Raw genomic sequence first — 24380 nt, 5'->3', positions numbered from 1 at the left:
TGAGGTTTGTCACATACTGTTGCGTGCTGCACGTTGCCATATTTTAGATGGAACTGTGAGTTGCGTACGCTGATAATGGGTTCCTGCAGCTAATCTTAGCGTCAGTCAGGACCGGTATGGCGCTGCTTAATATTTCCGTCAAGATAGATATATCTGACCAGGAGATTGCACACGATACTGCACCCATTATTGCTATCCTGCAAGTCATAGCCTGCAGGTAGTAGTGCGGAGGATTTTAACTCAGAAAGGTTTACGTATGCGGCACCATCTGGTGCCGGGCCCCTTGCACGACCCCCTTAAAGGGCGGTTTATTTCTCAGGATCCTCTCCTTTGAGGATCGCCGGGCGGGCCCCATTGTCGTCACTCGCTTGGAGTTACTTCACCATACTGCCCTTTTGAACTCGGGGTATCTCGCAATTTCTTGCAATTTACCCCTGTGTCACAGACTATCGCTCCCTGCCGGGGTTTTTCACAGTACATGAATTACCTCCGATACCACATCGGTCTGTCATTCCCCTTGCAGGGATTACCACAACGGCCACCCTGGTGGATGTCGTTTTATACGAAATACTAATTGGCGTGATATACGCCCTGTGGTTACTGACCAGTGGCTCTGCCGTGAACTGGATGGTATATTCGGCTCTTTCCCTCTCACATGGGGGGAGCCGATCTCAAGTATTATTATCCCTGCTTTGGGGCTGGTAGCCAGGCTCATTCTGGATATAGAGAATGTCGATCCTGCACCAGTATCATACATCTCCCGTTTTCTGCCCAGCGGGTGGATCTCATAGCGGGAGTCTGGCTGTCCCCAGATACGAGGAGTCACAAAGGCCTCCTGTTTCCCATTCCCTGAGGGTCCTCACAAGTAATGGAAATCCCCTTCTGGGATGGATTTGTATGTTAATCATCGGGTTACAGGCATTAATACGCCTCCCATCCCGGCCTGGACGAATTTTACGGATCCGTAGGTGGTAACTTTGCCTGAAATCAATGTACTCGTTTTCAGGGCCTGTTGCCCGTCCTACCATGGCCATCGCATGGTGATGCTTTTGTGACGTTTTTCCCCTCCAACACGTCTGAGGTTCAAATATCTTTTTGCCGCTCACAAAATATGCAGTGGTCATATGTGGGATTACCTCATGGGATGCCGGTCTTCTAACTTTCAGGGTTTCGGCGGCGTCTGTATCCGCCGCAGTACCCTATGGCTGCGTTATGGGAAAGCAGAGGTGCACACTCCTTCCAGGGGGAAGTTCTTGTTTGGTCCTGACCTTGACAAGATCGTTGCATCATTGGCAGTATCACTAATGGGGAGATACCGTCTTTAGCTACTCCCACTACATTCGGACTAACTCTGTTAAGTCTTTTTGTCCTCGGGGTCAGCCTAAAGGCCTGTTTTTTCCTAGGCTGTCGGCCTCCATGGGGGCCACCATATCCAGTACCGAGCAGTCCTGGACTTCCGGACGACCCTGTTTCTGCACCTGAGGATATACCCTCAGCCTGACGGGACAGGTCTACATCTGGGGAATTTCCAGAGTGAGGTACTGATTCTCAACGGCCTCTCATTGCTCATGCAGCCTCCTCACAGGCATTGTTACACGGGCCCTTCTTCAGAACTGATCAGGGCCCTACAATCCCAGAGAGCTATCTCAGTGAGGGACTGGTTGTTCTACTTTCTTTTTGGGGCGGTGACCGACTGGTCCTCCTTTGCCTATACTCTGTCTCAAATCCCTGAATCAGATTCCAACGGTGCCTTGACTCAGGTGGAATCGTCCATGCTCCATCATCCGATGTTTGGAACCTGGGGATTTTATGGTATATCCGAGTATTCAGGATACGTACCTACGGGTACATACAGAGCCCTCTCATCAGCATGGGTTCAGGTTTGCTGTGCCACAGCAACACTTGTAAATTTCGGGCTCTGCCTTTTGGGGCTGTCCTCAACTCCACCGGGGTTTACCAGCTTTATGGATTTTCTGACAGTTCACCTGTTCAGTGTATCCGAATGCTCCTTTCTCTGGACGGTCTCCTGCTTTTAGCAGGATCACCAAGGTACTTTACCGCCAGGTCAGGATAACCGGGGCTTCTTCTCGGCACAGATAATTAGTCAACGGAGGAAAAGTCCTCCCTGCATCCCTCACAAAGTTTTCTTCATCTGGGAGCACTGCTGGATTCTCAGAATCTGAGAATTTTTCTGGCGTAAGACAAGATCTCCACTCTTCAACTTCGAGTGTGCGGATATCTACGCAGTCGACATATGTCATTACTCTTTGTGATGCGCGGTCTACCAGAGTGTCTACCTTTTGGTAGGGTGAAATGTGCTCAGTTCCATTCCAGGCCTTGCCATAATTGACTCCCCTCCAGATGGATCGAGTTTTTTCCATCGGATCGCTGTTCGAACGATGATACTTTCTCCGGAGGCGAGTTGGTCTCTGTCCGGGTGGCTATGGCCATCTCGTCCAGGGTGTTCTTTGCTAAAGACAGTGTCTGGTCCGCATTCGTTTCGGGGCAGTTGGACGTCTGTCGCTTCTGCCCTGCCACTTAACTTGTTGAAACTTTAGGCTGTCTTGGACTTTCACTCTGGCCTAATCCATTTGTCACGGTAAACCTGAATAGGTTCAGTCCGACAGTGTCACAACAGTGGCTTCCATCTAGGCAACACTGGTAGTTGGGTGGCAATGTTAGGAATGTCATCCATTCTGACATAGTCCAAGGGTCTTCTCCTGGCCAACTCTGCAGTGTTTATTCCCGGAGCTCTCCATTGGGAAGCGGGCTTCCTCAGCCGTCACGGCGTGCATCCCGGGGACTAGTCTCTTCTCCAAGAGAGGTTTCAACTCCTGGTGAGCAGAGGGGGCCTCCCTGAGGGGATTGATCCCCATGGCCTTCTGACTCGATCACACATTACCGGTGTTACAGTCCAGCTCTAGGAGTACTGAAGCTACCTTCAGTGACTCTTTGTCAGTGAAGTGGTCCTTCCACTTTGTGTACCTGTGTCCTCCGGTCTCCCTTCTTCCTCGAGGTCTTCGGAAGTTTAATTCGAGACGGAGGGGCATTCCTTCTGGGGGCTCCAGGTCGTCCCAGACATCACTGGTACTAAGATTTTCGGAGTCTCCTCCTCGATGCTCCGTTCCTACTGCTTCACTATCTGGACCTGTTGTCTCAGGGTCCTTGTTTTTCCCTGGATCTGGATCGCTTGTCTTTAACTGCGCCCCTACTGTGGTCATCGGGCTTCCCTGGCTCTGTCTTCATTGAGATGTTTAGAGCAGATAGGCCAGACTTTGCTGGGATCTGCCACGGACTGTGGCATACATAATTCTTATGGTATCGTACCTGTCGATACGATCCTCCGGTGTCCAGGATTTCCAGATATTCTGGCATTCCTTCCAGCTGGCTTGGGTTTCACCCTTGGCCTGGCCTTCCTGACAGTGCGGATCTCTACACTGTCGGTATGGTTAAGATATGGAATTGCTCCGCTCTGGTATCCAGTTCATCCTTTGGAGTGTTTTCTGGATTATGTCTCCACTTGTCCTCCCTAGGGACTCCTGGGGAGTTAGTAGTGGTTCTTTGTTCCCTCCGGGGACAGTCAATGGAACCGCTGGTTGTGATAGCCATTACATGGTCTATTGTTTAAGCTCTCTCTCTCTCTCAGGGTGTTTAAATCAACCAGGAGAGTGTCTGAATGGGGAGCTCCCTCTTCTGGAGGGCATCATGTCAGGGTGTGAGTTGCTCTCGCCCTGTGTTTCTTCTTAAAGTGGTTTTTAGGTTCCATATTATTCTGGAACTTATGGTATGGCCATTCAGTTCCCAGTCCTCTCGGCTGTTGTGGCCTCATGGACTGTGGTCCGGCCTCTTTGGCTTTATGTGATCCGTTCAAGTTCCTTATGGTAAGCGGACTCCTTATTGGTGGTCTGCGGTTTCTGGTTTTAACAGGAAACGATGGCCGGCCTATAATGAAATGTTGACTGGATGGCCTCGTATGTCTTCCTCAGGGGCCTACCCATGGGTGGGCATTTCTGTCGTTGAGGCTTGTTTTTTTCTTGGGCCGTGTAACCCTCGTGGGCGGCTCGTCGTGGCGCCTCGGCTGTTTTGCCTTACTAGGTGTCCACGTGATCTTCTGTCCATACCTTTTTAAGGTTCTAGGCATTGGTTTCCTTTGCCTCTCAGGATGCTTCCTTTTTGGCGACGGATTCTCCTCTCAGCACAGGAGCGTCCCCACCCTTGGTTGAACTGCTTTGGGACATCCCCAAGGTCAACCCTGTGGACCCCCTATGGACCCTGAAGTAGAAAACAAGAGATATGGTAAGAACTTACCTTTGTTATCTCTGTTTCTACGAAGTCCATAGGGTCCACAGGGCGCCCGCCCTGACGCACCTGGCTTCATATGGGCTGTGTTACTGGTCACCGGCTTCCCGTCTCCTTTTCTGTGAGTATGGTTCTAGAGTGTTCCAGTTTTCTCTCTCTTTTTCTCTCCTCCTCCGGCCTTTGGCTACTTACAATCTGAGGTGCCTCTGGCTGGGGGGCGGGGTTATAGGGAGAGTGGACCCAAGTGCATCCTGGGAGCTAAAAGCTTTAACTGCGTGGTGCCCGGATTTGGTTCCCAACCTATACCCCAAGGTCAACCCTGTGGACCCTATGGACTTCGTAGAAACAGAGATAACAAAGGTAAGTTCTTACCATATCTCTTGTTTTTTTCATGAACAAACATTAAACGATCTGCTAGAAAACTTAGATATAGATCAGTGTACGGTTAGTTATATCCAGCGCTTTTTGCGGATGGTTCTTAATGGTGTGGTGCATCGTTTCCTGGCGTAATGCTGATATCTACTTCTGCAAAAAGAAATCTGTGTAATCATTTAGGAAATTAATAAAATAATCTGGAGCAGAGGTTTCCCAAACTCCACCATTACAGGCCAGATTTTAAGGATATCTAGGCTTGAGCACAGGTGACTTAATTAGTACCTCAGTCAATTTGATTTGACCATCTGGACTGAAGCATGGATTTCCATAAAACCTGGGCTGTAATGGCAAAGTTTGGAAGGTCCTATAAATCTTAAATATTAACTTGTAACTTATGGAGAGCATCGGTACCATTTAGAAAAAAGAACTTGTTATTTCCAAGATCTTATTAAGGACTTTGTGCAGCATGGAGCAGGCGTTCATGTTACACATGGTAAGAGCAGTGCCTCCTTTGTGCCTCCTTTGTGCCTCAGCTATGTATTGAATTGATAAGGATTCCTGACATTTGCTGCCTCTATTCTGATTAGATGCGTTTTCTGCTGAGAACAGAGAGACCTTTAATTTGTCATAACCAAGTCTTGGCCAGCGAGTATCTTACTCCTTCATGTCTGTGTATAGTAAGGAACAGAGCAACAGTATCACTCAGGGCCTATGTAATAAGTGACCTAATAATGTATGGTCTGTGGTAATGGCCCATGTTCTGGGATTACATCTTCGTCTATGACTTTCTGCATCAATAAACCCATCTCTTGTGTCCTCCTGTCCTTTGCAGAAGTATTTCCTGGCCTCTCTGGACCGTGCGAAGGCTGAGGCTGAACATGATGAACATTACTACAGCGCCATCTCTGTCACCACCACCTATAACCTGGCCAGGCTGTACGAGGCGCTGTGCGAATTCCACGAGTCAGAGAAACTCTACAAGAACATTTTGAGAGAACATCCAAACTATGTGGACTGTAAGTACCTGGATCAATGACTTTGGTTTGACCGTTTCATTCCTCACTTCACAGGTAGATTGCTGTTACGGGTGTATAGCTATGACTGGCTCGCACAATTTCACCATCAGCCACCGGGGTACACTGGAGTTACACTGGGGTACACTGGAGTTACACTGGGGTACACTGGAGTTACACTGGGGTACAATGGAGTTACACTGGAGTATAGTCAGTGGAGAGTGGAGCCTGGCACTTTAAATCTGAAGACTTGAAACGGGCTCCTCTCCACCTGACTCTTTCGTTTTAGTGGCCGATGGAGCCGGGCGCTTGTTCAGGCTGCTTCTGCATTCTAGAAGTTTATTTTCATTTGTGTCCTGGTGGCATACTTTGTGCTGCGGGGGTCTCCCTGAGACGGGGGACCCCCCACATCCACCACAGGGTAGCTTCCAGGCACCCCAGAAGTGAACGCTGTGCTGCACCATGCATCTGTAAGCCCGCTGCACCCATGGGACAGATCATCAGCATAACCCCCATGACAGGGTCAGCATCTCTCGCTCTATTGGCTGTAGCTCGGGATAATTAGGCTGTCTGACCCCCCAAGAGGTGGTGCTACTCAGGAGTGCGCTGCTTCCTTCTCTGTTTGGCGCTCTTTTCTCTACAAGTACGCCATGAAAAGCTGTAGATCCCCTCAGCGAGTCTCCGCGGCACCGACACAGCCGGAGAGTCTGCTGTAGGTCTGGGGGGCTACTGGGACGGGCTGTTTCCATAGTAACACACCCTGTTCTTTCCATGGTAACACACCCTGTTCTTTCCATGGTAACACACCCTGTTCTTTCCATGGTAACACACCCTGTTCTTTCCATGGTAACACACCCTGTTCTTTCCAGTCTAGTTTGTCCTTTAGACCAGAGGGTCCCAAACTCCACCATTACAGTCCACATTTTAAGGATATCCATGTTCAATACAGAACACTTAATTAGTACCTCAGTCGATTTGATTTAACCATGTGGACTCAAACAAAGATTTCCTTAAAACCTGGACTTTAATGGCGGCGTTTGGGAACCTCTACTAATAGTATCAAGCGCTACAACTGCGCTGATGCACCCTTGTTGGGAAAATGGATAATAGCAATGATGGTATTAATACAAAGAATACAAAGCTAAGTGCATATAAAGATGAGACATAGACTACACTAATAAACACAATATTAGCAGCTCAAATTCCTAATGTTAATGCTCACATACATTAATAAAAATATACACATCGATAATACTATTTTATCTTCATCAGGCTCATAACAAAGTCAGTAGGTATTGGTGATTAAGGATTATTAAACACTTGTCCTTATATTGAATTCAGAGTCCCCTTAGTAGCCAAAGACTTAATTAGCTGCTGTGACCAGGAAATGTCATGTGGGTCACAGTAATTGTTCTGACAAGCGGCTGATACAAAATAGCAATAAAAGTACATTTGTTGCAAAGGTTTCTTCACTGAGAGATATCTTCCAGCACAAACTGATACATCTCATACATACACAGTACATACACGGGACATACACAGGACCTCGGCTGGTATATAGCAAGTACACGTATTTAGTATATGCTTATTCTCTGGGAATTCCCTTCCAGCACAAATACACACAGTACATACATACACGGGACCTCGGCTGGTATATAGCAAGTACACGTATTTAGTAGATGCTTATTCGCTGGGAATTCCCTTCCAGCACAAATACACACAGTACATACATACACGGGACCTCGGCGGGTATATAGCAAGTACACGTATTTAGTAGATGCTTATTCGCTGGGAATTCCCTTCCAGCACAAATACACACAGTACATACATACACGGGACCTCGGCTGGTATATAGCAAGTACACGTATTTAGTAGATGCTTATTCGCTGGGAATTCCCTTCCAGCACAAATACACACAGTACATATATACACGGGACCTCGGCTGGTATATAGCAAGTACACGTATTTAGTATATGCTTATTCTCTGGGAATTCCCTTCCAGCACAAATACACACAGTACATACATACACGGGACCTCGGCTGGTATATAGCAAGTACACGTATTTAGTAGATGCTTATTCGCTGGGAATTCCCTTCCAGCACAAATACACACAGTACATATATACACGGGACCTCGGCGGGTATATAGCAAGTACACGTATTTAGTAGATGCTTATTCGCTGGGAATTCCCTTCCAGCACAAATACACACAGTACATACATACACGGGACCTCGGCTGGTATATAGCAAGTACACGTATTTAGTATATGCTTATTCGCTGGGAATTCCCTTCCAGCACAAATACACACAGTACATACATACACGGGACCTCGGCGGGTATATAGCAAGTACACGTATTTAGTATATGCTTATTCGCTGGGAATTCCCTTCCAGCACAAATACACACAGTACATACATACACGGGACCTCGGCGGGTATATAGCAAGTACACGTATTTAGTATATGCTTATTCGCTGGGAATTCCCTTCCAGCACAAATACACACAGTACATACATACACGGGACCTCGGCTGGTATATAGCAAGTACACGTATTTAGTATATGCTTATTCGCTGGGAATTCCCTTCCAGCACAAATACACACAGTACATACATACACGGGACCTCGGCTGGTATATAGCAAGTACACGTATTTAGTATATGCTTATTCGCTGGGAATTCCCTTCCAGCACAAATACACACAGTACATACATACACGGGACCTCGGCGGGTATATAGCAAGTACACGTATTTAGTATATGCTTATTCGCTGGGAATTCCCTTCCAGCACAAATACACACAGTACATACATACACGGGACCTCGGCGGGTATATAGCAAGTACACGTATTTAGTAGATGCTTATTCGCTGGGAATTCCCTTCCAGCACAAATACACACAGTACATACATACACGGGACCTCGGCTGGTATATAGCAAGTACACGTATTTAGTATATGCTTATTCGCTGGGAATTCCCTTCCAGCACAAATACACACAGTACATATATACACGGGACCTCGGCTGGTATATAGCAAGTACACGTATTTAGTAGATGCTTATTCGCTGGGAATTCCCTTCCAGCACAAATACACACAGTACATATATACACGGGACCTCGGCTGACCGTCCTGGTCGGGTGAAGTCTGTTGGTTACGTCGCCTCATTAGCTGTGATAATCCTGTACTGCGCGGTACCGTCAGCCGGGTCTCTGATGGTAACTGCAGCCGGAAGCTAAATTATTCTACCACCCTTGTGCTTATCGGTCTGTGGTGCTTCTGGAGCCCTAGAGAGGGTCGGCAGTTGGTTTATTATTAGTAGTTAGTGAGTTTCTGTCTTTTATAGTCACTTGCTGCACTTGTGTATTCAGCTACTGTATTTAAATTGAGTATTTTTAATTAAATTATTTTGCATATACAAAAATTAATCAACTAACAGAAATTAAACATAAAGTACATACTTAGTAGCTACTAACAAAATGACACAGCAACAAACACACCATCACCGTATACAAATATTAACATAAAAAACAAATGACTATATAAGCATATAGAGAGCAGCGAAGAAATGAAAATACAAATAACGTTCTGCACTGTTGGCGCAACCAAGGATACCCAAGCCTGAAAGTCAGGACCTATAGGTGCCATCCAAAGTCTTACTATACAGACCTCCGCTAACACACAAATTGCTACTGTATTACTTTACTGCTTTTCTGTTCCCCTCTCCTTTCATTGCCATGCCAGGGAAGGACAATGCCACAAGTGCAGTCCCAGATTAAAGTGGCGAAGTGCCTGTGCAATAATGCAATTCTAAATCTCGTCATGCACAGTCTGACCGGGGGGCAGTTTGTGAAGCGTGCAAGTTAGAGTCCCCGGTCTCTGTGGGGTCATAGAGGGTGTTCCCCACCTGTGGATACGCCACCCTGGGTGGCAACTCTGGTGAGTGCTATGGCAGAGTTATCTCAGCAATTAGCAGCTTCCAGAACTGCTCCTTTCTTGTCTTCTCTGCTTGCTACTTGTTGTTGAGAGCCAGCTGGGGGTCGCTCTTCACTTGGTTGGTCCTGTAAGTCTATAAGGGGTTCAACCTTCTCCTCTTCCAGTTGATCCTCCTTGGGCTCAAATCCAGCTCTCTCAGTCCAGGGTCTTGTTCAAGTCTGTTCTTCGCTTTTTCTTTTGCTGGACAGCACATTCCGGTTACCCTGGCAGTCTTCCTCCCCGTTAGTCAACAATTGGGAGGCAGATTACCTCATCCATCAGGATCTCCACCTTGTTGCTTGGTCTCTTCAACTGGAAGTGTGGACAAATAGGGGCTTGAGCCTTAACCACATGGTCCCACTTTATTGTGTGAGAATGGATCCCGTAGCTCTGGCAGCAGATGCTCGCTCGCTGCCATGGACTTTTCACCTCCTTTTCCTGCTTCCACCATTTTCGGTTCTCCAATGAGTTCTTAAACGCATCAAGTGGAGGCAGGCAATAGTAATCTTGGTGGGCCCAGATTGGCCATGACGGGCGTGGTACTCAGATCTTCGGCCATTCCTTCTTAAATAAGGTCCACTAGTTCATCCGCACTTGTCTGTTGAGTCAGTGATCTTAAGAGCAAGAGGCATTCCTGATGTGGTCATTCTGACCATGCTTTAGGCCTGGAAGCCGACCTTGGCGCAGATCTATCATCATTTTTGGCGGGCCTATTTGTCCTAGTGTGAGAGGAATGGATTACCTCCTAGTTCTTTCCGCATTTTCCGACCTACTTTTTGGATGCAGGCTTACTTTTGGGGTCCTTGAAGACTATTTTATTTGTTGGCGCCGTTTTGGCTTTGCTTCCATCCGTCCAAACCTTTCATACAAGGAGTTCTACACCAGCAACCCCCGTTTCTTCCCTCCACAGCTCCTTGGGACATAAATGTGGTTCTCGATCTTAAAGCCTAATGTGCTTAAAACACTCTGGACTAATTTTGAGTATTTAACTTTGCAGACCATGTTTTCATTTTGGAGGTTGCCACTGTCAGGAGGATGCCTTAGGAATGCTTTGTTTTGTTCTCCTTATTTAGTTTTTCACAACGATCGGGCGGAGCACTGTAACTATCTTTTTTTATGCCGAAAGTTGGGTCAAAATTCCACAAAAATCAACCTATTGTGGTTCCGGCATATCCTAGCTGAGATTCTTCCTTCATTTATTCTCTGGAAGTGGTTCATGCTCTTAAGTGTTACTTTTCCAGGACTTCCTCCTTTTGTAGAAAGGATGAATTGTCGTCTATGATGCTCAAAAGCTGGGTTGGCCTGCCTCCAAGCTAACGGTGGCTCGGTGTTTTAGAGTGTTGACTTGTCAGGTTTATGTTGCTGCTGGCCTTCCAGTGCCATTCAGGATATAAGATCATTCTACTTGTCGGTGTTAACCCAACTGATTTTATATATGCCAGAACAGCTGGCGTCTGGATTTCAGGCCGAAGGAGATACTTAGGAGCTCTTTGCCTCAGTCCGTCAGATACGTGATGCTTCCGTTTATATTGGTGATATCTAGAGATGCTTCGGTAGACACTGCTTTTCTACAATCACTTATCTCCAAGAAGAGCTATCTGCCTCAGATCATGGGACGCTGACCCAGAGTCAAAGCATACCTTAGATGTGGGAAGAGCCATTCCGGTCTCAACATCTAGGGTGAATACTCCTTGCTTTCGTTCCTTTCGCTTCCCTGGGAGGTGCAGATCTCAGTCCTTACGAGGCATATCTGGTTACTCTTGCAGAGGAGCCTTCAGAGGCCATGTCTCAACTAATTTTTTAGGACTTGGTCCCAGGCTGGCAGAGAAGCAGACTCCGTGACATTCAGCGGGCTCAGGGCCTAATTCAGCGTGCACTACTGAACGCAGATTCCCGATGATCGGGAAGCAGCGCAGGCGCCAGACCCATTCTGCGCATGTGCAGAATGGGTCTGCGAGCCCGCACGTAAACTGGCACCAGACTGTCAGGTGATAGCCTCCTTTTCCTGAAACTGAGGCATGTCGCCACCATTGGTGGGGAGGGTCACCTTAGCTTGCCGATGGTCCTCAGAGTTTCCGATGCTGCGTTGGATACGTAACCCCTTCTGTTGCATTACCGTATCTACACAGACGGAATAGCGCTTAGCTATTCCGTCTGAAGCTTAATAGGGGCCTCAGTCCCATCCTAAGGTGGTAGGGGCCTGCTTGCTCAGGTTTTGGGAGGTCTGACTCCAATCTGTCCCAGACCTTTGAGTGAGTGGCATTGCATCCAGAGGATACATCCTGGACTTGGCAGGTCCCATGCCCAGGAGAATTTTTTGCTTGTCCTCTTCCTCACGATCCATCCAGAACAATGGTCCTTTTGGCTGCGGTACATTCTCTTAGAATCCAGAGTTATTGTTCCAGTTCCTTTACACCACCAGGTGCTTGGATTTTACTCAATCCTCTTTCTGGTAGGCAAGCCAGATGGGTCATTGCATCCGATTCTGAATTTGAAGCAGCTAAATCCCCATCTTTCTTGAAAGATTCAGGGTGGAGTCTTTGCTCTGTCATCAGCACAATGAATTGCGAGAAATATTTAGCGTCAACAGATATAAAGAGCATGTATCTTCATATTCCCATTTGGGAGGACTATCATCAACTCCTCCGCTTTGCAGTGGGAGACCTACATTTTCAGTTCCAGGACTGTCCACTGGTCCCAGGATTTTCACAAATGTCTTGACCCACATGGTTTCCTTGTTGAGGCGCAGAGAAAGTCATCATCCCTTATTTGGATGACCTGATAAAGACCCCTTTCAGAGGTCCTACTGCTGCAGCATCTGCAGGTGGTGGTAGGCATCTTGGTGGCTCATGATTGGCTCCTGAATTATCCTAAGTAAAACCTTATTCCTTCATAGAGGATTGTTTTCTTGAGCCTCTTGTTCGACACTGTCAGGGTTTTCCTCCCTCCGCACAAGATTCATGACCTCCATTAATTAGTGAGGTTGCTTCTAGCTGCCTCAGATGTCTGTCCTCCGGTGCAGAACCATTCTCCAGGTTTCTTGCCTGGACTCTTCAAATGCAGATCCTTACAATGTTGTTCCAGGACAGGATCCCTTCTGGACAGGCAGCTTTTCAGACTGTCCCATCAGATGTGCCAGTCACTTCTGTGGTGGCTCCATACCCCAAATCTTTTGAAGACGACCCTGTTCTCGCTTTGGGACTATGCAGAGCAGCGGTGTGTGCTCACCCCAACTGTCATCCCCCCCCCCCCCTGCCTAAACTGTAGGCCACTGATTAATTTGCTGCTATTTAAAGTGTCCTTGATCATACAAATTTGTCCCACACCTTCTGCCGTCATAATACATCCGCACAGCATAACACTAACTGGATGCTGCACAGCATAACACTAACTGGATGCTGCACAGCATAACACTAACTGGATGCTGCACAGCATAACACTAACTGGATGCTGCACAGCATAACACTAACTGGATGCTGCACAGCATAACACTAACTGGATGCTGCACAGCATAACACTAACTGGATGCTGCACAGTAGGTGTTGTGCACTCAGGTGCCAAATCTTCTCCTATTCTCCTGTGGACATATTTCATTCCATCACTACCAAATATGGTTATTGTGGTTCTGTCACTCCAGGTGACACTGGTCTACTGTTCTTCTGACCAATTAATATGCTTTTTTGCCCTTTCTAATCTTTTCTGTCTTTGTTTGAGAGATCACATCGGCTTTTTCCTTGGAATTCTGGCGTTTAATCTAAAATATTGAAGTCTGCGTGGAACAGTGCTGGCGCTGATGTTTACACCGCAGTCACGTAAATCATTGTGAATTGCCTCAGACGATTTTATTGTCACTCAAGCGCAGTATTTTCCTCCTATCACAGCGTGGCGTTGTGCGGGGCCGAGCGTGGCGTTGTGCGGGGCCGAGCGTGGGGTTGTGCGGGGCCGAGTGTGGTGGTGTTGATCTTTTCCTACCTTTACCAGTTTGGTTTTGAATTGACTGAGTCTGTTGACACTTATTCCGCGGTTTGGGAACCCCTCCTTCGGTTACCTGCTTCACGTAAAATAGTCACCTCTTCTTACTTTGCTTGTCACCTAAATACGTTAGTTACACCAAGAAGTGAAAGTAAAAAATACGCATAAAACACAGCGACCAACTTGGTGATAATGAAACCACTAAATAAGATGTTTTACTATCAATTCTGGTAGCAACAAATGTGCTCCCTATCTCTATTTAGCTGTAACTATTTGTGTGATACACAGAATTCTTTGTATTCTCTGCATTATATTGTGTATAAAATGATCTTTCCAGGGATATATACCTTCATAGGATTTTCTTGAAAAAAAATTGTTATACGCAATTAAATCCTAAATACACATTTAACAAAAGGTTTTCACAATTTTGGCCACTAGTGTATATTTAACCTGTTAGTGGCTATACTCCTGTGCCAGCCTCTCTACCCATAGGCAAGACTACAGTGTCCTCCAGATGGGTCAGGCGGAAGGGATGTTATGGCGTCTGTGCATACTTTAGTTACTTTTTACCATTTTGATAGTTTTGCAACCGTGGAAGCCGGCTTTGGGCGTAGGCTGCTTCCGTCATCCACGGCGTGCTCCCTCCCATGAGGACTGCTGCTTTGGGAAGTCCCCAGCGTAACTCTAGTGTCCCCCAGTGGATGATGGACAAAACAGGATTTTTTGTACCAGTAAAATTCCTTTCTCCAAATCCATGGGGTACACTGGATGCCCTCCCTGCACTGCGCTGTGTGCGTGTCGCTGTGAGGGTGTGAGTGACTTGTTGGCGACCTGTTGTTCCTACGGGGGGGGTTTCCCTGTTCTTCCTCTCTCTGCATCGCTTAGGCTTCGTTAACCTTAACAGAGTAAGGAGGGTAAAGAGGAGGATGGAGCCTGTTTCAAGTCTTAAGCTTTAAATTGCCCGGCTCCACTGACTCCAGCGTAAGTCCAGTGTCCTCCATGGATTTGGAGAAAGGGATGTTACTGGTAAGTACTAGGATCCAGTTCTTAGATTTCTAATTCTGTTATTCGCTGCTTTTCAGGCTATTTACGTCTGGGAGCTATGGCCAGAGACAAAGGCAATTTCTACGAGGCCTCAGATTGGTTTAAGGAAGCTCTTCAGATTAATCAGGTGCGTTAAATGTCCCCCATTCTCCCTGTCTCATAGTGGACAGTGCTTGACCCTCTGACATAACCATGTTCTTTATTTCAGGATCACCCGGATGCCTGGTCCTTGATCGGGAACCTTCATTTGGCGAAGCAGGAGTGGGGTCCCGGGCAAAAGAAATTTGAGAGAATTTTGAAGCAGCCTTCTACCCAGAACGACACCTACTCTATGCTGGCACTGGGCAATGTATGGCTGCAGACTCTCCATCAACCTACCCGTGACCGGGAGAAGGTAAATTCATCCACAGGGATGAGCTGATTATTTTGTGGTATGCGCCACGGGTTGGAATCTACAGACCATTCCCAGCAGAAGCAGGAAGAGATCTTTGTACCGATGACCTAATATACATACTCCAGACTTTCACACTCGTTCTTAGTGATCAGTCCTGCGCTCCAACACGGTGTCAGGATTTGGGTTTGTTTGTCTGAATCCTAAGTATTTGTCCAAATCTGATGTAAAACTTATAGGCATTCACCCTAATAACCCGTTTGATTGCTGGATTCCGTATAATCCTGGTGACCCTCCGAGCCCTCCTGCTTGTAGACCCTCTCTATACATATATACTATGTTGGCACTCGCTGACCGTCACCGGTGAGCCCCTCTCTATACATATATACTATGTTGGCACTCGCTGACCGTCACCGGTGAGCCCCTCTCTACACATATATACGATGTTGGCACTCGCTGACCGTCACCGGTGAGTCCCTCTCTATACATATATACGATGTTGGCACTCGCTGACTGTCACCGCTGAGCCCCTCTCTATACATATATACTATGTTGGCACTCGCTGACCGTCACCGGTGAGTCTCTCTTTATACATATATACGATGTTGGCACTCGCTGACCGTCACCGCTGAGCCCCTCTCTATACATATATACGATGTTGGCACTCGCTGAACCTTTGTTTTCCCGCAGGAAAAACGGCACCAGGATCGAGCGCTGGCAATTTACAAACAGGTGCTGAGAAACGACTCCAAGAATCTCTATGCAGCCAACGGCATCGGTACGCATGATAACCGCTTACATTGCGCTAACTGATGTGATTCCTCGTTATGAGCTATGATGATGTATGTTCTCCTTTGTTACATAAGGAGCTGTGTTGGCGCACAAGGGGTACGTCCGAGAAGCCCGTGATGTGTTCGCCCAGGTCAGAGAGGCGACTGCTGAAATCAGTGATGTCTGGCTGAACCTGGCCCATATCTATGTGGAGCAGAAACAATACATTAGCGCTGTACAGATGGTATGAATGACAGTAATTACAGGAACTGCTCTCTGGTCATTACGGCCAGCAATGAGGGAAATATAAATAGGAGACGCCATGTTATTTCACCCTCTATGGTGGCTATGGGCATTGTCTCGTGGTTATGACCGACACCTCTCACCTACCTGCAATGACATCACAGACTTCACTTACAATGATGTCACACTCCCAAGTTGTCTTGTGGGAGACTTATTGCCCCTTGTTTACATGGCAGAGAATAGAAATCGCGGCACGGCAATGCTTGGCGAGCTCGGCAGCACCAACATAGGATCTAGGTAGATTCCTATAACAAGAATATAAATATCCTATAATAAGAATATAATACTACATGTATTCTTTATTTACACACATACAAGGGAAGATAATAAAAGCGTCAGATTGAGTCTCTGTCTCTCATAGCAGTGATTACGCCATACGTAAGGGTGAGCTAATGACCCTTCTGGCTGATGTACTCTGGTCATTCAGTCACTCCGGTCAGTACCGCTAATCACAGATAGGGGGCAGCTCATCGTTCCATTGTTCGTCACCAAGTCAGTGTTTTAGTCCATTGGGGTCCTCTAAATATTCTGCCACTATTTGGATCAGTAACTGAGAATTGTGGCCACTCACTCCAGAGTAAAGCCTGTGTACATAACTTCTAATTCACACAATAGCGCACATACTGACTGTTCTGCTGAGACATTGATAGTCTATGCACAGAATGATGGATATGTCTCTTCTATAGAAGTGAGACGTTATTGTACCATTCGCTAAACCACGTCCACCCGTTACTCTCTCACAGAAGTTGGGATCATATAGGGTCCGATGTACACAGGTCCCCCCATGCGCAGCGCGTTCTCCCAGCCATTGGCCTCTCCATCTTTCCCTCTATCTCCCTCTTTAGTATGAAAACTGTCTGCGCAAGTTCTACAAACATCAGAATACGGAGGTTCTTCTGTACTTGGCTCGAGCGCTCTTCAAATGTGGGAAATTGCACGAATGCAAACAGATTTTACTGAAGGTAATTATATCTCCATTTTCTTTCTACATAAATGAATAAAATATTTGTGGATGTACCAAGATGCTCCACATACGGCCCCATGGAACATGGTTATTGCGCAGTAACGACGTATGGAGCACAACAATGTAGTAATAGTGACATCACGTGGAGGTGCCTTATTGTGGAAATAAGCAATATTCATGCGTATGTAGCATTAACTAAGAGCTGTACGTAACTGAGCCACGAGGTTCCTTATTGCCGGGCTGTTTTCTGGTGAACGTGCTTTCTGCCCATAAAATGGCGTTCTCCATAGGTGCGCAGGTGGCGGGTGCAGCCTGAAGGGGGATGAAATGTTGTGTGGTGTTTGTATGCCTCCTAGTTACACGTCTTACTTTTAGTATTATAAACCTGCAGGCTCGGCATGTGGCTCCTAATGACACCGTTCTCATGTTCAACGTGGCCCTCGTACTCCAGAGACTCGCCACCTCTGTGCTGAAAGACGAGAAGAGTAACTTGAAGGAAGTACTGAATGCCGTGAAGGAGCTGGAACTGGCACATCGGTGAGAAAGGGCCCTGCATTGATAGATGGTAATAAATATATATATTATCCAATCTGTCCCACACTCACATCCAATTAGATTCAACATCGGGATGCCCTCCAGCCAATCCAATCCTTCTCCACAGGCGTCAGGCTATAACATAAAATGCCAAGAACAGACGCTCTCAGCAGGAGGACGGCAGCTCAGTCCGTGCTAAAAGCAGCATCTGTGCAATGGGTTATAACAGCGGCAACGTTTCGGTCACATCCAGACCTTCATCAAGCCAGCGGCATGTCACAATAACCTTCTACACAAATACAATCTCAACCCGAAAGCCTGTTATAACCCACAGATGCTGCCTAAGCATGGAATAATCTGACTGAGCTGCCGTCCTCCTGCTGAGAGCCTCTGTTCTTGGCATTTTATGTTATTGCCTGACGCCTGTGGAGAAGGATTGGATTGGCTGGAGGGCATCCCGATGTTGAATCTAATTGGATGTGAGTGTGGGACAGATTGGATATTATATATATAATATTTATTTTCTTGGAAGTCGATAGGGATAGCATGGGGGATATAATGGTTGGGAGACCAGGCACCAAACAGTTAAAGCTTTGGCTCCCAGGATGCCCCGAGTCCTCCACAATATATACCCTGCCCCCAGCCATAGGACTTCAGTTTGTTTTTGGGTGTGGCAGGATTCAGTCGCACTTTTGTAGCCGGAGGACAGCACAGAGCAATTCTAAGCTTTTATTATTTTAGGTGTTTTGAGTGATCGTACTAAGTGTCTGTATTAAGACGCACGTACCGCGACTCCATCTTCCTCCGCCGGGCCGCAACATCAGTAATTGTGCAGCCTGATGGTGATACTAACTGATAGGGGTTAACATTGACCAAATGCTTTCCCTAAACTTCCTCTTAGACCTCCTTTTATCATCCTCCTTTGTACTTCTCTCTGTGTGATTGTGACGCCTTGTGCAAATAAACGATTGCAGTCCGCAGATGTCAAGGCGCATGACGCCACCTACAGGCTATTAGGAGATATTGCAGTTTGATATGGTGTTCAGTATAGCAAACCCTCAGTCACTCGTAGACTTGTAAGCGTAATTATAACTTATATGGATCTGCTTGTGTCTAATGATATTGTTACTTTATTTTGTAGATATTTCAATTACTTAAGCAAAGTCGGTGACAAGATGAGGTTTGATCTGGCTCTCGCTGCTTCGGAGGCCAGGTAAGTTGTGGGTTATATTTATTGTCCAATATAGCATTCGCGTGTAATTGTATTTACATCAATTCAAAGATCGGCAACAGGTAGCGAGTGGGAAATGCGCAGTTCTAGTTACAGAGCCCTTAGAATAAAATCAAGCAGAGAATTACATGATAGATAATTACGTTTCATGTATTTCTCAATGTTTAGTTTGTTTTCAACCACCCCCCCCCCCCCCCTCACCCCCTCACCCCCTCACCCCCGTGGCTGCTGGCTGGAATTTAGACATATAGCATGGAGATTTGGGTGCTGGCTGTTTCCATGCACCCTTAGAATGAGCAGCTATAGGCAGCTACCTACACTGACCACTTGTAACCCAGTCAATGTGACATTGCAGGCAGTGCTCTGATCTCCTGAGTCAGGCTCAGTATCACGTGGCTCGCGCACGCAAGCAGGACGAGGAGGAGAAGGAACTGCGCGCTAAGCAAGAGCAAGAGAAGGAACTGTTACGTGAGAAGCTCCTGAAGGAACAGGTAGGAGCCTTGGCCCTAATCGTTATAGGAACTTCACACAATGTGCCCTTATTAACATCTGAGAGTACATGTACCACAGAGCTAAACCTGCATTGTCACCATATATACAGTCAGGTCCATAAATATTGGGACATTGACAGAATTCTCATATTTTGGCCTCTAGTCACCACCACAATGGCTTTGAAATGAAACAAACAAGATGTGCTTTACCTGCAGACTTTCAGATTTAATTTGAGGGTAATTACATCCAAATCAGGTGAACGGTGTAGGAATTACAATGGTTTCTATATGTGCCTCCCACTTTTTAAGGGGCCAAAAGTAATGGGACAAACTAAACAATCCTAAATCTAACTTTCACTTTCTAATACTTTGTTGCAAATCCTTTGCAGGCAATTACAGCCTGAAGTCTGGAACGCATAGACATCACCAGAAGCTGGGTTTCATCCCTGGTGATGCTCTGCCAGGCCTCTACTGCAAATGTCTTCAGTTCCTGCTTGTTCTTGGGGCATTTTCCCTTCAGTTTTGTCTTCATCAAGTGAAATGCATGCTCAATCGGATTCAGGTCAGGGGATTGACTTGGCCATTGCATAACATTCCACTTTTTATCCTTATAAAACTCTTTGGTTGCTTTTGCAGTATGCTTCGGGTCATTATCCATCTGCACTTGTGAAGCGCCGTCCAATGAGTTCTGAAGCATCTGACTGAATATGAGCATATAATATTGCCCGAAACACTTCAGAATTCATTCTGCTGCTTTTGTCAGCAGTCACATCATCAATAAATACAAGGGAACCAGTTCCATTGGCAGCCATACATGCCCACGCCATGACACTACCACCACCATGCTTCACTGATGAGGTGGTATGTTTTGGATCATGAGCAGTTCCTTTCCTTCTCCATACTCTTCTCTTCCCATCACTCTGGTACAAGTTGATGTTTGTCTCATCTGTCCATAGGATGTTGTTCCAGAACTGAAATGGCTTTTTTAGATGTTGTTTGGCAAACTCTAATCTGGTCTTCCTGTTTTTGTGGCTCACCAATGGTTTACATCTTGTGGTGAACCCTCTATATTCGCTCTTGTGAAGTCTTCTCTTGATTGTTGACTTTGACACATATACAGCTACCTCCTGGAGAGTGTTCTTGATTTGGCCAACTGTTGTGAAGGGGTTTTTCTTCACCAGGGAAATAATTATTTTGTCATCCACCACAGTTGTTTTCCGTGGTCTTCCGGGTCTTTTGGTGTTGCTGAGCTCTCCGGTGCTTTCTTTCTTTTTAAGAATGTTCCAAACAGTTGATTTGGCCACACCTAATGTTTCTACTTCAGGGTCCATAGGGGTCCACAGGGTGACCTTGGGGTATAGCTGGATTCTGGATCCTTGGGCACCACGGAGTTAAAGCTTTTAGCTGCTCCAAGGATGCACTTGGGTCCAACCTCCCCTATACCCCGCCCCCGAGCCACAGGCACCTCAGTTTAAGATGGTGCCCGGCCGGAGTCGGGTCACCCTGCGGGGGGGGGGGGGGGGGGGCTGCAGGAGCAGCCCCCTAAAGCTTTTTATTTAACTAGGTTAAATTTATTTTTACTATAGTTTTTTTTCTCCAGAGCGGCAGCGCTGGGCTGTCTGTACAGACGCCCACGCTGCTGCTCCTTCTCCCTGTTGGCGCCGCGACGCCAGCACTGAACTGGGGATCGCGGCGGGGTAAGCCAGAGTCTGTACTAGCCGGACTCTGGCTTCCCCCGGGACTGCTGCCGGAAGACGCCGGGGAGCTTAAGGTAAGCCGCGCACCGCTGATTAGCGGCGGTGCGCGGGTAATGCCTTTTATATGCAGTCCCATGCCCCCGGTCTAGTGGACAGACCGGGGGCGCTAGCGGAGGCGGCGGGCCCCCCCTCTATCGGAGGCATACCCCGTCAGACCACTAGACCACCAGGGTAAATTAAGCGGCAAGCGGGATGCCGCAACCTTGGGGGTTAAATATGCTAGCCAGGGGAGGAAGCCTTCCCTGTCTAGTGGCTCCTCCCCTCAGCTCAGCGCGCCTTTCAGCTCGGAGTCTGGCGTCGCTGAGCTGCAGCTACTCGGCCACTCCTCCTCTGAGGTCTCCAGCGGCCATTTTCTTACTGGCAGCGTGGATACTCTCAGGGAGCACGCGGACCGGTCCCCCTGTGTACCTCTCCCCCGATCAAGGACAGTGTACACAGCACTATAGCCCTCCCAGACACTGAATCTGGGAGGGTGATTGTAGTGGAAAGGTGCAGTGAGTATATCTTCCTGCATGGTATGTGACTTTTGCTAGTGCTGCCTGTCTGTGTCTTTTTTCTACTTACTGTCAGCTTATACCTATCCCTTTCCTTCTCCTACAAGCCCTACAGGTGTGCGGGGGAAGGGTGTTTCTACTGACCTCACCTATATAGATCACGTATTTGTGAGGTCCGTCACATACAGTTGTGTGCTACACGGTGCCATATTGTGGGCTGTTGTTCAGCACACTGGTGAGTGCGCACGTTTTCTTCCTAAGTCATGTCTGAGGAGGAGATTGAGCACTCCGGGGCTCCGGCATTGTTCTCCTGCAGGCGCTGTTCTGCAGGAGTGGATAGGGAGGATTTGTCACAGGACGGCCTGTGCGGACGGTGCCAGGCGGTCCCTGGTACGTCTAAACCTCCCATGTCGCAGGAGCCACCATGGGCGATGTTTTTCCAGGTGCTGGTATCCATCGCGGACCGTCTGTCGGTCCCGACTGCCGCCCCTACTAGGGCGTTGCCCCAGCCTGCCATCCCCCATTCCCCGGGTGTCCCACAATTATTGCAGACTCCCCCGGGGTCTCAGCCTGTTGGTCCCTATGCGGGGTTGCCAATGTATATTCAGTCCACCCCTGTGGCACAGCCGGCTGTGGTGCCGTTTCAGGCTCCTGTGACAGCCCCTCCACCCTGGGTGGATGCGCTTTCCCACACTGTCCAAGATTTGGCGGCAGCATCTTCGGCTTTTCAGTCGATGTTGCGCAGTGACGTGCCCTCCAGGGCGTCTAAACGCTCAGTCATGGCACAGGCTGCGCATCTTTCGGATTCTGAGGGGTCCTCGGATGATGGTGAGGTGCAGGATGACTCAGCCTCAGATGCCTCAGTCCAGGAGGTAGACAATAAGTCTTCCATCAATGTGCGGGCTCTGGTTAGGGTGGTGTTTGCCATTCTTCTGATTGAGGATGAGGCACCCGCTCCCAAGTCAAGGTATCCTAGTTTTAAAAAAGCTAAGGTTACTTCTACAGCGTTCCCCTTGTCTGATCAGTTGACTGATCACATGGCGGTGGCCTGGCAGACGCCCAGTAAGCGTTTCCTGCCACAGAAACGCTTGGCGTCCAATTATCCATTCCCGGAAGCGCATTGTAAGAAATGGGAAACTCCGCCTGCAGTCGATTCCCATGTAACACGCCTCATCAGGAGTGCTACTTTGCCATTGCCGTCTATATCCTCGCTGAAGGATCCTACGGACAGGAAGGTGGAGACTTGTCTAAAGTCTATTTATTCTCTCTCAGGGGCTGTAGCCCGGCCGTCCATGGCCATCTCCTGGGTGGCCAAGGCCATTGAGGGGTGGGCCAACGCCTTGGAGGACACGTTTACAGATGAATCTCCGGACGTCCAGAGGGCGTTGTTAGGACAGATGAGAGATGCCGCCTCCTACATTGGAGAAGCATCTTTGGATGCTAGCCTGTTGACCTCTAGGGTTTCGGCGGCAGCAGTGTCTGCTCGTAGATCCTTGTGGTTGCGGTCTTGGAGAGCAGACGCGGATTCAAAGAAAGGCTTGGAGGCCTTACCTTTTAATGGAGAATTACTATTTGGTCCGGACCTGGACAAAATAGTAGATACCCTGGCAAAATCCAAGTCAGCCTTCCTCCCTTCAGCTACTACACCTGCTAAGGTCCGGAGCTCGGCGTTTCGTTCCTTTCGGGTTCAGGGCAAGGCAAAGGGTCAGTCCTTCCCGAGGCAGTCCGCACCAAAGACCGCCTCAAAGCCAAAGAAGCAAGCCTGGAGTGCTAGGCGCCCTACTTCCAAGCCAGAAGATAAGCCTTCTGCGTGATGGGACGGGCCTCCCTCTGGGGGACCCCAGAGTGGGAGGCCGACTTCTTCAATTCGCCCAGTGCTGGCACAATACCACCACGGATGCCTGGGTGCGAGAAGTGGTCTCCCAGGGGTACGCCCTGTCTTTTCGGCACAGGCCGCCTTGCCAGTTTTTTTGCACAAGTCCTTCTCAGGACAAAACCAAGGCCTTGCAGGTTCAGGAAGCCATAGAGGCCTTGCTGACGGCGGGGGTCATTATACCCGTACCACAGTCTCAACGTGGGATGGGGTATTACTCTACGCTGTTTCTGGTGCAGAAACCCAATGGCTCTCATCGCCCCATCCTCAATTTGAAGTCCCTGAACAGGTTTCTCAGGGTTCCCAAATTCAGGATGGAAACTTTGCGTTCCATCATACTGGCGATGGAATCGGGGGATTATATGGTCTCCCTGGATATCCAGGACGCCTACCTCCATGTGCCTATAGCAACATCGCACCAACGGTTTCTGCGGTTTGCTATTCTCCACAACCACTACAAATTCAGGGCTCTACCCTTTGGTCTCTCCACGGCACCAAGGGTATTTACCAAGGTGATGGCGGTCATGGCGGCTCAGCTTCGGAGCCAGGGGATGCGGTTGCTACCGTATCTAGACGACCTCCTCTTGCTGGCAAGCTCCCCGGAGGTACTGATCCAGCATCTCCACCTGACGGTCGCTTGTCTACAGGCGCACGGCTGGTTGATCCAAGTGGAAGAAATCCTCCCTCATCCCATCACAACGGATGGTTCATTTGGGGGCCCTGCTGAACTCTCGTCAGCAACGGATTTTTCTGACTCCAGAGAAGGTCTCCTCCTTACAGCTGCGGATTCACGGCTGTCTGAGCAGTGGCAGAGTGTCGGTGCACTCAACGATGAGAGTTTTGGGGTCCATGGTGTCGGCATTCGAAATGGTGGAGTTTGCCCAGTTCCATTCCAGGC

The 24380-nt window shown here is 48.0% G+C and overlaps 1 protein-coding gene across 1 annotated transcript in view; it reads left to right on the top strand.

The window, feature by feature from the left end:
- CTR9 (CTR9 component of Paf1/RNA polymerase II complex) overlaps positions 1 to 24380 on the top strand; it is a 49495-nt gene that overhangs the window by 14820 nt on the left and 10295 nt on the right. The window contains exons 12-20 of the mRNA XM_088460526.1: positions 5507 to 5690; positions 14712 to 14800; positions 14882 to 15067; positions 15755 to 15842; positions 15931 to 16079; positions 16984 to 17100; positions 17494 to 17639; positions 18778 to 18849; positions 19223 to 19358. Coding sequence (XP_088316652.1) covers positions 5507 to 5690; positions 14712 to 14800; positions 14882 to 15067; positions 15755 to 15842; positions 15931 to 16079; positions 16984 to 17100; positions 17494 to 17639; positions 18778 to 18849; positions 19223 to 19358 — 1167 coding nt within the window. The remainder of the gene's footprint in view (positions 1 to 5506; positions 5691 to 14711; positions 14801 to 14881; positions 15068 to 15754; positions 15843 to 15930; positions 16080 to 16983; positions 17101 to 17493; positions 17640 to 18777; positions 18850 to 19222; positions 19359 to 24380) is intronic.

Source organism: Taudactylus pleione, unplaced genomic scaffold (assembly GCF_031769625.1).
Source record: "Taudactylus pleione unplaced genomic scaffold, aTauple2 ptg000047l, whole genome shotgun sequence".
In the NCBI taxonomy this organism is placed as follows: Eukaryota; Metazoa; Chordata; class Amphibia; order Anura; family Myobatrachidae; genus Taudactylus; species Taudactylus pleione.
The sequence above is the reverse complement of the archived record's forward strand: the minus strand, read 5'-3'. Positions and strand labels throughout refer to the sequence as shown.